General features: G+C 40.3%; 1 protein-coding gene across 1 annotated transcript; it reads left to right on the forward strand.

Annotated features, from left to right (window-relative positions):
- The first annotated feature begins 4245 nt into the window (after nt 1-4245).
- ndufa4l2a (NDUFA4 mitochondrial complex associated like 2a) lies at nt 4246-10296 on the forward strand. Its single transcript, XM_067591735.1, has 4 exons — nt 4246-4429; nt 7970-8055; nt 9030-9090; nt 9191-10296. Exons 1-4 carry the CDS (start codon nt 4385-4387, stop codon nt 9245-9247), a joined length of 249 nt encoding a protein of 82 aa, XP_067447836.1. The 5' UTR covers nt 4246-4384; the 3' UTR covers nt 9248-10296.
- The last annotated feature ends 2583 nt before the right edge of the window (nt 10297-12879 follow it).

The raw sequence follows: 12879 nt of genomic DNA on the forward strand, positions 1-12879 counted from the left end.
TCAGACCCTCAGCCAGCTTGTTCTGCTTCTCTTCAAGCACCAGTGGCAACAACACAACACACAGCAGCCTGGTTTCCACAGCGGGGCAGAGCGGCGCTAATCAGAGCCAAAACAGGCCTGTGACTGCAAGGTGGTTGGCTCAAATGCTACAAGAGGGATTAAAAGGGAAACACAAGGCATTCTTTTATGTGTAAAAAGAAAGTAAACGATTTATTTCTATGGTTACGCTACATTTCAACAAGGCTTTCCTAATAGTATTTAAGGGGGAAAAAAAGGATAAAGTGCAGGTGCAGCTCAAAAAAGACAGTGGATAATGGATGTTTTCTACCTTTTCATTTCCATAAATTACTGCTGTGGTGTTGCCCCTCCCCCCCGCCCAAAAAAAAGGAAGACTGATATTTGCGGTACTCTGTGGTTGGAAATGGCCTGGTTCTTCTAAACCCATCTGGTTATACAACACATGTGATGGGTCATCTCTACCATCATTTTTTCCCCGTTACGTGCTCTGCCACAGCACCTTTCCCCTTGCCAGATGTAAGTAATACACAAGTCAAATTCTCTGCTAGGACCCATAAATGTCATCATTAAGTGAGTTTCTAAATAAACTCTCTACCGAACAGCTCAAGGGATACTGTAGGTGCACCATGCAGATCCTGTGTATTTTTAAACAAGCCTCCCCTGTACTGGACACTGTTCGTGTTGTAGTGTTGGCAAGTGTCCAATTAGGAGGATTTCAGTGTGAGCTGCCGTCTTTCAGGTCAGCAGGAACACCAGGCAGGGCTGAGCTCATGTCACACGGTCCTGTGTCGGAGTCTGTGTCTGTGGCAGTGTGACACATGCACAATGACTTTTTAATGGTTTGGGCAACCTTATTTCACTTTATTTTTCCCGTAAGTGTGGAGCCTGTCAGAAATTCTACAGTAATGACAAAAAGTCTGGAGGCAATGACTTCCAACTCTTTTTTCCCTCCTACAGGGAGGCGATGATGGTTACAGGGTTTAAAATAGCCTGTTTGCTGAGTGTCCTGAACACTGCAGGTCTTACACTGAAATACAACAGGACCTTTGTTGCAGACAAACCTCACTATTTCCCTTCGTGCTTTCCTGTCTCTCTTCATTCTGCACAGAGGAAAACTAACTGCAGACGATCGTAAACACTGATGGCTTGTATTGGATGGTGGGAACTCTGTAAGGGATCATGTCCTTGTTGTTAGTGACTCTCAGTTGGCACCTGCACAGTTGGGAGTGGGAATGAAGTTATAGCAGGTGAAGCTCATCATATATGAAAATGTGTGAAAAAACAGTGTTTGGGGTCATTTGTTACTTTCATTCTTAGACAAGCCAGCAGTGTGGCTTTAGGATGGCAGCCCAGACTGAAATATCTCAATGACTACTGGATGGATTATCATGATGTTTGGTAAAAATATTCAAGGTTCCTGAATATCTCATCATCAACAAAGATGCATTGGGACTTAATTTTAGATTTCAATCTAAAAACCATATTGTTCACTTTGGATAACTTATAAATTATAATCAGTTCATCATTTAATGCCTTTACTAGATAGCTCTGAGAGAGAGAGATATAACAAAGGCCTCCACCCAGACGCGAACCAATAACATTGCAGTTCATGGTCGGCATCTTAACCCCTAAGATATGGGGTCACCCTTTGTCTGATAAGTTCGTTTAACGTGTCTATAATATAATAATTATTATATGAACTATAATCATCCAGTTTTATGATCATACATGTAAATGTTCGTCATTTTAAAACCCTGCATGCCCTTCAGTTTGACTTTCTTGACTCCCAAGCTGCAGTTTAGATTAACTGCCAAAGCGCCCGCTCTCACGTCTCACATCTCACGTCTCACGTTGTCCTCAACAGAAACGTTGGCTGCCGTCCAGCTAGAAGAACTTACTGTTGCATCAACATTATGAGCTGAATGACCCTAACAGGCCTGACATTTCCTGCCTCCACTGAGATATTGTGAAGAATTTGTGAGAAGCTGCTGTCTCTGTATCTCTAATGGTCAGTCTTACGTCTTTGGTACTTTTTTTTTTTTTTTTTTTTTGCAGGAGAGTCAAAGCAGCTTAATTGACTGTGTCATAGGAATTCCTGTTGAAGGCATACTCCACTCAAAACCTATCTTTTGAGTATGCAGCACTCTCCCCTGGGAAATCTTGGGAGGTGGTTTTAAGAAGGTTGTAGTTTCCTGCTAAACCATCTCTGCAGAATAATCGACCTCTCTGCTGTCCTCACATACTGTATATCTACCACTGTTTCAAAGGTTTGAGGAAGGAAATGGCTCGATACGGAAGCATCTTGCCATATCTTTTTAAAATTATTTATTTTAAAAATAAATAATATTGGTTTGACAGTGACAAAAGTGACTACATGTTGCAAGAGCAGTTTGAGAACTTTCTGTGAATGTTTTGATATTGAATGTTTCATACTGTATCACTGTATCAAGCTGTGAATCGCTTGTTGAGTGCGCTCTTATTATTGTTGTTATTTGGCCATTCAATAGTCCACCTTGCTACACACACACACACACACACACGCCTCTCCGTGTAAGTGAGACTTGGTAATTAGATTTGGGACTTTACAAGACAGTTCCAGGAGCTTATTTGCAAGATCTTACTGCTACTACTGCACACACGCACACACACACACACACACACACACACACACACACACACACACACACACACACACGCACACACACACACACGCACACACACACACACACACACACACACACACACACACACACACACACGCACACACACACACACACACACACACTGCTCTGACAGGTTGGAGGATCAGGTTAAACTGAAGGCTTATGCTGTCCGTAATATTTATAATTCATAGCTGTCCACGAAATCCATTTCTAACCTGCGGAGGAATTTTAAAAAATGAAAAGGTGTCACCCCGGCGAGAGAGTCACCAGAGAGCTGAGTTAGTGCTGCTTTATTATCTGGGGATGGGTATCTGGCAGGTAATAAAACGTCATACAACATGTTTATCTCTGTTGTCAGATGAACTATGAAACACAACCGTTTATCTTTTGCAACAAAGGAGCATTGTTGCACTGACCTCTGTTGGTTGAAAGTTTAATCTTTGGTTTATATTGTTACTTTTGGGGTTTGAGAGAGAGAGATTGTGCGATTTTGCTTTGGTTTTCAGGTTTGCCTTGGCTGGGTTAAGAGTTGGTAATTGTACAATTCGATCATCATTAAATACCAATATTTTCCAGATTAAATCATGTTTGAAGCATTTCCAGGGAAAGTAGAAAATGTTCCTTACAAAATTAATTGACCACATTATTTTACCGTCAGCTGTATAAAAAGAGCTGAATTGCTGTTTCGTCCACAAGCAGAGATTTCTCAAACCTCTCTCAACGCACCATCTGCTGGTCGACCTTTTGATGAGTCCTTAAAGGGAAGAAACATAGTGATTGTTGTACATAATTATGTTTTGGAGTGTCCTTGGACTTTGGTTGCCAAGGACATCAGCCAGAAGTATCCATCATTGACCAAAAGAAAAATGGACAATTTCCCTGATTGTTTGTGAAGTGGAGGCGACATGGATGCATCATGAAACAACAACATACTGTCAGTGTTAATATTTTCCTCTCGATCTTTTGTATTCCTCTTTCTTATCAGTGTCGTTTGCTGCAACATTCGGTTAACATCATTATTACTGTGATAAACAAAATACCTTAATGCGAGAATCATGCTCCAGTGTTTACAGTAATTCCCGTGTTGGTGTTTTTCTTCTCTTTTACTTGTTGTTGCAGCTTCCACTTGAACTGTGTTTCTTGAGAATTTGCATACACCGTCTTTTTGCATTATTTACTGATATGATATGAGTAGATGAAGAGGTCCATAGATGTTCCCCAGTGGCCATTAGAAGGACACAGTGTTTATATGCCTTTCCGTTTCCTCCAGTTAGCTCCCAAAGGGCCAAAAAGTCTTCAAATTCAATGAAGGAAATGAGGGAGAAAAGCCCCTCAGTTGTGTGAAGGAGCTTATGCAACATCTCCAGATTGAACATCCAGATATAAGCATTAAATGTCTCTGTCCTTGGTATATAATGTACATTTCAAAGGATGAAACCTTATCTTTAAAAAATAAACTAGTGTCCTGCACAGTTTAATCACCCAAACAAGGGAGCAGCAGAAGTGGCTGTAATCAGATGTAAATGACCTCTTTCTCCTCCTCCTCCTCCTCCTCCTCCTCTCTCCACTTGCAGAGAGCAACAGGTTTAAATCCTGTCTGTGCACGGCTGTGCAAGGCTTTTGGTTGCTGATGACAAGGGCCTGAAATATTTGACTCACTTATTTGAATCATTTGTCCCCACATTTTATTTTAAACTGGAACGATGATATTTCGGACAGCGGTAGAGCATGCTAAGAAGCACCCTGGCGTAAGTAATCTTAATTTCTTCCCTGTTTTCCTGCTTTTTAGCACTTTAGTGTCCTGTTTTCATAACCAAAAATGTTTAACCGTACAGCTAAAGTTTGAGTAAGAACTGAGTTTCACATAAACTCTCAACTTGTTTCACTTTCCTGAATTTTGCTTGTAAAATATTTATGTTAAATCACCGACCACCAAACTTAAAACATGAAAATTGCTCAAATGTGGTTGTGCTTTACTTGGTGGAATCAGCATTTGGACAGCTCCAGTGTCTGAACATAAGATTAAAAAGAAGAAAATTGTTAATTTTTAATTTCTGATATTTAATTTACAAGACCAGAGCACATTAGTCAGCATCAACACTACATAAATATCAATGTAAATACAGGCTAGGGACTCACACTGAGTGAGTGTATTGTATTCTGCTACTTTTTATTAATCTATTTGTTTATTTAACAGGGACAATACCGTTCATCATTGTTACATATAGGACAGTGTGGTATATAAGCTACAGGGTATCTAGTTGAAGCTAATTTGCAGCCCTTGCTCCTGGTTAAGCTTTTAAATTCAGGTTAAAATTCATGTTGTTTTTATAGACTCCATTGTAATGTATGTCTGTCATCTATGATGTCATAGATTGTATCAAATCCTCATAAAATGTATGTGTCAGTTTAATGTAGATCTTTCAGAAAACATTGCACTATGGATTCAGTCTAATATGACGTCTATTAAAAGGCTACATTATTGGCCTTCTATTATTCTACTTCTTAATCAATGATATATAGTAGCAGACAAACCTGATGATTGCCTGCACTGTTTTTATATTGTTGGTAAATGAATTGGTCACAGCAGGAGACATGATGGCATGTCTAATTTTGTCTCATCTAATCTTATCTTGACTCTAATTCAGTAAGTTAGTTTGCTCTGTGTAGTAGCTCACTTGAGATCAAGCCAAGCTGTGAGAGGCTTAAGACTTTAAAAACACAACCATGACCTTTACAAACCTCTCTAAATCTAAACTGACAATATCCAAGTGTTTAGAAAATAAATGGACTAACATACATTTAAAAAAAAAAAAAGTGAGTTGCCCCTGCAGGGGACAGGATTATTTCTGCGTTTTAACCAGCGCTGCTGTCAGAGACCAGAGTGACAGGGTTTTTCCTTCTCGTCATCAACCTCCCAGGAGATAGATAGAGAGAGAGAGAGAGAAGCTACAGGGAGGAAATACTTATGAGGCTCCACCAGAACTTCTTGATATGGTCTATCATCCTGACAGACAGACAGGCAGAGAGACAGACAGTGAGCAAGAAGGGGAAGCTGCAGGGAACAAATCCCTGTGAGACTCTATAAGCCCATTTGATCAAGTTACAGACAGATAGTGAGACAGAGACAGGCTGTTAGAGAGAGTTAGAAAGTTTATGAGGCAGATATTCAGCCAGACAAATGGACAGATAGAGAGTCAGACAGACAGATAGAGATGGACAGACACAAAATGGCGACAGAAAGACAGGAGGAGTCAGAATATCGTCCCACTGGTGTTGTCTGAGCTGAGAATGGACTCAAATTATCTCACAATGAAAGATGAAAGTAGTGTAAAATCATTTATGACTAACCAAGTGTTAACTACCTTCATTCATCATGAAGACAGAAAAAATGTGAGATAGACAGACAGACAGACAGATATGATGCGGTGAGACACGTTATCAGAGAAAGTCTGAATGGCCGACAGACAGATAGAGTTAAAGACGTGATGATCGTTCAGTCGTGTTACCGTAAATCTTCAGTCGACAGTAAGAAGCATTGAATTAAAGGATCATCGTCGATTACAAATCAATGGCTTGTTTTCTCTCACACACCGTAGTACTGAGTGTCAGCAGGTTCAATGGGATGACGGAGGATGACGGAGCAAAAGCAGGCCAGTAGTTAATCCTCAGAGCTGTTGTTGGTCAGCTGCTCAGATCAACACTCTTACAGTAACTCTAATCTGTGAGCAGGAAGTGTCACTTCATGTCTGAGACTCTACAGTAGACTGAAAAACATGCCTGAGATATTAGTTATTTCTAATATACCTTGGTCCAATAATACATCTTAATATGTCTCATGAAAGCCTTGTAGATTATAATTTAATATATGTGTACAGAAAAATGGATGCTCACTCATAGCTACAGGTTTATTCCCCAGCAGACAAGAGTTTGTTTTTATAACCAGCAAATCAGAGTTTTCTTAGTTTTTTAAAGTGTGCAGCTGGTGGACCATTACCAAACTTTCAATAAACTTATTCCAAGATACACTGTAGATATTCTCTAAATCAACATTGGGTATGACAGTCCCCAGTGTCTTCTTCTTTCCTCAAGCTGTGCTAAACGTCCAAGTTGATCGATTTCCTTGTCATTAATTAATACATTGTTTATATTGTGTAATACATCATTTTTGAAATATGTCCAACTTTTTTGAGTTTATTGCTTTTTCGAAACATTTTTTTTTAAACTTTCTTGTGTTGTTAAACCAAAAGTAACGCTCCTTGTGAGGCAGCAAAGTGTATTTACTTACTCACTGCAAGCCAAAAACACTATCTGGCCGTTTACATGAGTATTTCCATTTTTTGACACCTGATCATTTTGCTCTACTACATGTATCAATTGGTCTTTAGTAGTAACTTCAAAGGAATAATTTGACATTTTGATAAATAAACTTATTCACTTGAGCACTATCATGTCTTTAAACTATGAAGCTACAACCAGCAGATGGTGAATAACCTTGCATTAAAACTGAGAACATTCAGAAATAGCTGGCCTGAAGGTCCTCCTACTGGCACGTCTCAGCTGGCCTGACCAAGAAATAGTTTCAGTGTTGAACTACAGCAGCAGTCAACACTTTAGACACACTCTCTCATTCAAGGGAATGGGAAGGTATTTCCAAACTTTGAATTGGCAGTGTATGTGTCAATTAGTTAAACATGGAGGTGCTGGTAGATGTCTTTTTTAAAGCTGTTCTCCCTGCATCCAGTCAAAACTGAAATAATTGCCTGCTGGCTGTAGCTTAATGTGATATGAAGTAATTTAGACAACTTACGACATTAAAACATGTCTTAAAACATAATGAATCAATAATTAAATACAAATGCCTAAGTAAATACTGACAACACTTCTTCTTCTATACAACTTGTCAAATTTTGAGTGCTGAGCATATTAGAGGACTTGACTATTCTTCCACCTCTGGCTGTAAGTCACAGCTGTCTCTCCCTCTGATCATGTGGGCTCTAATCAGTTAGGCAAATGTCAATCACACAAAGTCAGAGATGACTGTTTTAGCTTCTTTAACTTTAAACTGAGCACCAAACACGCTTGTAATTTGCTTTGGATGAAAGTGTCTGCCAGATGATAAAATGTAAATGCAAACAGCATCTGTATATACCGCTGATTGTAAGATCACACTTTGTTGGCTCAGAGACTTATTGTAAAAGGTTCAGGTCATGTTGTCATTTAAGTTCATTCAACTAACATTATATTAAGTAAAATCTTATCATTTTCTTATCTCTCTCTATGTCCAGCTTATCCCCCAGTTCTTCTTCATCTGTTTGGGAATGGGCGGGGCATTTATGTATCTGGTCCGGCTGGCCAAAGGACCCCATGTCACGTAAGGATCTTCATATTTCATTGTGACTTCTGATAACAGAAATAACGTAAAATGTTAGTATGACTATTGACTTGGTTGTTATGAAACAATAGCAGCACATTAGATGATTTAAACAACTTTAGTTTCTAAATATTGAAGAGTGAGCATCATTGTCTGAGTCAAATGCCTCACAATTCACTAGAAATAAATAAAACAGCTTGATCCGAGGAGTGTTTTCCCTGGTTTAGACATCTTTTTATTTCTGTTTTCACTTAACTGATGCCCCCCTACAGAACAGGAGGGAGTACACCACAATACATGTGGATTTTAGACTAATTAAACTCAAACTTTCTTCTTCTTGTAAGTTATAATTCCCCCCTGCAGTGCAGATTTCTTAACATTAACAAGGCATATGGATGGAAAATGAATACTTTTCCCTCTTTAATTAAGCAGTGGGATTTGTTTCTAATGATTGTTACTGACAACGGGCGTCCCCACTCGCTTTCATCTCCCCCTCTAACTGCCTCTTGCTCGGGTTTCCTCTCCTCCTGCTGCTATCCAAACTGCTGATTTACACTTCCAATAACCACAGCCAAAGCTAAGTGCTTTCAACAAGAGCTCACAGGATGGCGCGCTGTCTTGTCTCGTCTCTGCACATCTTTCATCCATTGTTTGCTGCAGAGATTGTTTACATGCTTGATTAAAATATTAGGAAGGGTGTCCTGGTGGTGGCAGAGGGGGCTTTAAGTATGTACTAACTGATGAGTTTGAATCTCATCCTCAACTTTTGGTTGTCTTTTGCTACTTTTTATTCATTATCTGACAAAACAAGGATGACATAAAGGAGCTCTCAGGGGTATCAGGGTCACTTGTGAATGAATAATGGTGTGCTAATTCTGAAACAAGAGCTTGATTCATGTGTATCAGATTCCTATTGAGTCTAATGCGATGCCAACTTATTACAATTCTCTGTTTGTATCTGTGTGTGTGTTTAGCTGGAACAAGACCAATAACCCAGAGCCTTGGAATAAACTTGACCCCACATACCAGTACAAGGTAATGCAGCAGACACACACATGCAAGTATTCAGTGCTGGGAAACTGGGATAGCACAATAGCATCAAACCTCCGTTGAAATGAGTCTTCTTCTTCCCCAGTTTGTGGCCATCAGCACAGACTACAAAAACCTGAAGAAGGAAGGACCTGAGTTCTGACTTTCCCACTGGCCCCCTCTCACAAACCAGAGTGGAAAAATCCCAGAAAATCCTGATCTAGGGTCAGATTCACTCCCCCTCCCCTCCTGACGTCCTGATTGTAGGTGGAAGGTGAAATGGATCCTAGATCAGGATCCATAATGTTTTAGTGTCTCTGCGGTGTTTGCAAAGCAGCTGATATGACTAGGATTGTTGGTGAATGGATCCAGAGGGCACATATGAATATTGAACAAGATAAATATGTGGCATTTCTGCATACTTTTACACAATTTCACGGGGAAGATATGACACACATGTGCACATACATCCTTTATGTCTAAACTTTCCTGGCCTGTTTCTCTCATATATCATGAACTGAGGAGTAAGTAATAAGATTTGCTGACATTTTACTTGCTGTATTTATGTATATTTTTAGAAAATTTACAAACATCACAGCTAACCTGCAGTGTTTTAGAAATCTAAATGTTTTATTCTGAATGTTTCAGTCATCTGTTTTTTTCCATTCACTTCTGTGCGATATGAAAATTCAATAGAAGACTCCTGAAACCTGCGGTGATGGATTACATAAACAAGAGACTGCTAATTGAGTTTAATTCTGCACATAAATTAATGGAGATGATAGATGTCTGAAATAGCAGGAAAAATACATCCAGAACTCTAATCAGTGTGTGGCATGCATCCAAAATGGTCAGCATAAATGTAAAATATGCATGATTTGTAATTAGGGAGCTAAAACCTACAAACAAAGTGGTTTGCTTCTTTAAGATTTCATTTCAGTGTCTGAAAGTTAAAAATCCTCTGCAGCTGAAAAACGTTTCCTCATATATTCCGCAAGCGTGAAACTTTAATAATTATACCAACCTTTGAGGAAATCAGTCTGGCCTGCTGCATTGTGCTGATGTCACTGGACTGCAGATGTTTCTTCATAACTGGCACATGATTGTAGGTTTAGCAGCCACTAAATTCAGCAATGACTGTGTTAGTTATGAAAAAAGGCAAAAATGCATAAACTGGCATCAATTCTTTCAATAAATAAATGGTCTGATTCATGTTTGGATAGGAGTTTTTTTTCTTCTCAGACACACACAAACACATACATACACTAAAACACACACACACACACACACAAACACATACACACACTAAAACACACAAACACACACACACACACACACACACACACACACACACACAAACACACAAACACACACACACAAACACACACACACACACAGAGACAGGTGAGTTTATTCAAACACCTCCATGGAACTGAATCTGATATGAATCTTTTTCCACATCCCAAGATAAAAATACACAATCAGCGATAGAACAGATCCATCTGTTAGCAGTGCAGCTGTCACTCTGCAGCCTGATTGGTGCTTCTATGACCACATCTAGTGTGTGTGACAGCGGTACTGTGTCTTTGATCAGCAACAGGGGTGGCAGGATGCTCAACAGTCCCCCAGCATGGCGTTGATATATGACAGCAGAGCACACTGACTACAGCACACAGAGACACATGCACACACACACGTACGCACCCAGCCACCCACCCACACACACGCACACACACACACAAAGGTACCACTGTCTCTCCACACTGCAGACACATGCATATACACTGTGTGCACAGAGCAGGATGAAACTGCAACAAACTGATTAAGTGAATCCAGGTGAAATCTCTTTCTCCGATTTAAACATCTAAATCATTAAAAAGAAATGCAGATAAAGAGAAGGAAATGGTTTGACAGTTCAGTTTTTAAGCCTGGAGACTAAAATAACGTGAACACTTCATTAATTAAGATTTCACAGTAAAACACTGCTGCTGGTCTTTTACTAACAAAGACCACGCCAACAAAGATATGAGATTGAAATGATTTCTTAGATAGAATTGGAGGGGAGCTGGGAAGATGTAGGAGAGATGGATTGAGGGTCCAGCGGAAGGGATGAAGGGTTGAAGGGATGAAGGGATGAGGGTAGTGTCAAGGGATGGAGGGATGATGGTGAGAATCGTGGATGGAGCCCCCAAAAAATCTTCAAGTGGAAAGATGCATGTGGGTGTTTCTGATGTCATTCATATCATGGTGGATATAGGTGAGGTATGTGGGAGAAGACCAGCAGCCAAGAATTTTAATGGTGTGGTGGAGTGAGGAACAAATGTCCAGAGTATAGCTCAGGGGTATTCTGGATCTGGATAGTACTGAATGTGGTGCTGGAACCAAAGCATGTGGCCACTTTGCCTGTCTCTGTGATGAACAGAGGATCTTGGGGGAAGCTTGACTGGCTTGTCTTAAGTTTATGTGGTCGAGTATGAGTTCATAAGGACTTAAGTATGAATTTAATTGAATAGGTAGATGGGTTGGGGTAGACCAGATTGGTTGGTCTTGCTTTGTTTGAGGTGGTAGGTGAGAGTGTTGGATGAATGAATGGAAATGTCGGACATTGTTGCGTGTTGAGATAGATTATGGTTGGGGGAAGAAGTGGTGAACTCAGAGCAGTGCAAGGAGCTGATTAATGCCAGTAGGAATATGGATTCCAAGACTTTGTCGATGTAAGGGGACAGATAACCTGTGCGGAGAGTTCTGATGCAGCGAGCAATGAGGTCTGAAGTGAGAGGCAAACGTTTTGGCATGGGATGCAGTTTGGCCTTATGGAGATGTTTGATCAACATGTTGATGTGTGAGTGGGACAAGGCAGGACATGGTGCTCCTGAAGACAGTTTTACGAAGAAGTTGATCTGTATGGTGCAAGATTTAGTCTTAAGAATAGTCTTTAGTCTTTAGTCTTTTTCTGAGCTGAAACCGGGGTGAGCTTCCACATGAACTCCATTATGTTCAAACAATGCAACCAACCTTTATTAATAATGTCTACGACAGCGCTGTTGTTGGAGTAGATGGCAATGTTCTTCTTGGACCATTCATGCCCCCAAAGAATTACTGCTATGATTATTGGGTACATTTTGCAGTTGGTGGAGGAAGGGGTGAGAGATGAGGATTCGGGTGGCCATTTGAAAAGCCAACAGAAGGGGCTACGTCAATGGACAGCTTGATGTCCTCTGGCTTGGAAATGTAGTCGTCGTAAAAGAAGGAGATAACGTTCCATGATGAGAGGAACTGGTGCAACAGTTTTAGTTCCATCTTACATGCATCTTCCAACATGGAGAGATGGAGCAGAGGCAGCTATAGAGAGGAGACGTGACAAGAAGGATCAACCTTGAAGATTGATGTGGATGGTATAGTTGAGGTGGCCTAGCAGCGAAAGTAGTTGCCGTTTAGTGCATCTGTGAGCCAAAAGGAAATTAGAAATAAGTAATGAGATCTGGTGGATTTTCTCGATGGACTAGGATGCCTGGATTGAGACGAAGCCAAGGATGATGCTGAGAAACTCCAGGGATGTGCTGGGACCTTCCGTTTTCTCTGATTAGAGTGGAAATCCAAGTTTGCAGAATGTCAGTGTTGAGACCGTATGTTAGGGGTTAAGATGGTGACGTGATGGTGAGAAAGTCATCCAGGAGATGGATAATATTCGGGAGTTGAGTTTGTAGTTGTTTGTCAGGATCCAGCAAAGTGGTTCTGATAAAGAGTTGAATATTTTTGGGCTACTCTTGCACCCGAAGGTCAGACGCACTGTGA

Source organism: Thunnus thynnus, chromosome 6, assembly GCF_963924715.1.
Source record: "Thunnus thynnus chromosome 6, fThuThy2.1, whole genome shotgun sequence".
In the NCBI taxonomy this organism is placed as follows: domain Eukaryota; kingdom Metazoa; phylum Chordata; class Actinopteri; order Scombriformes; family Scombridae; genus Thunnus; species Thunnus thynnus.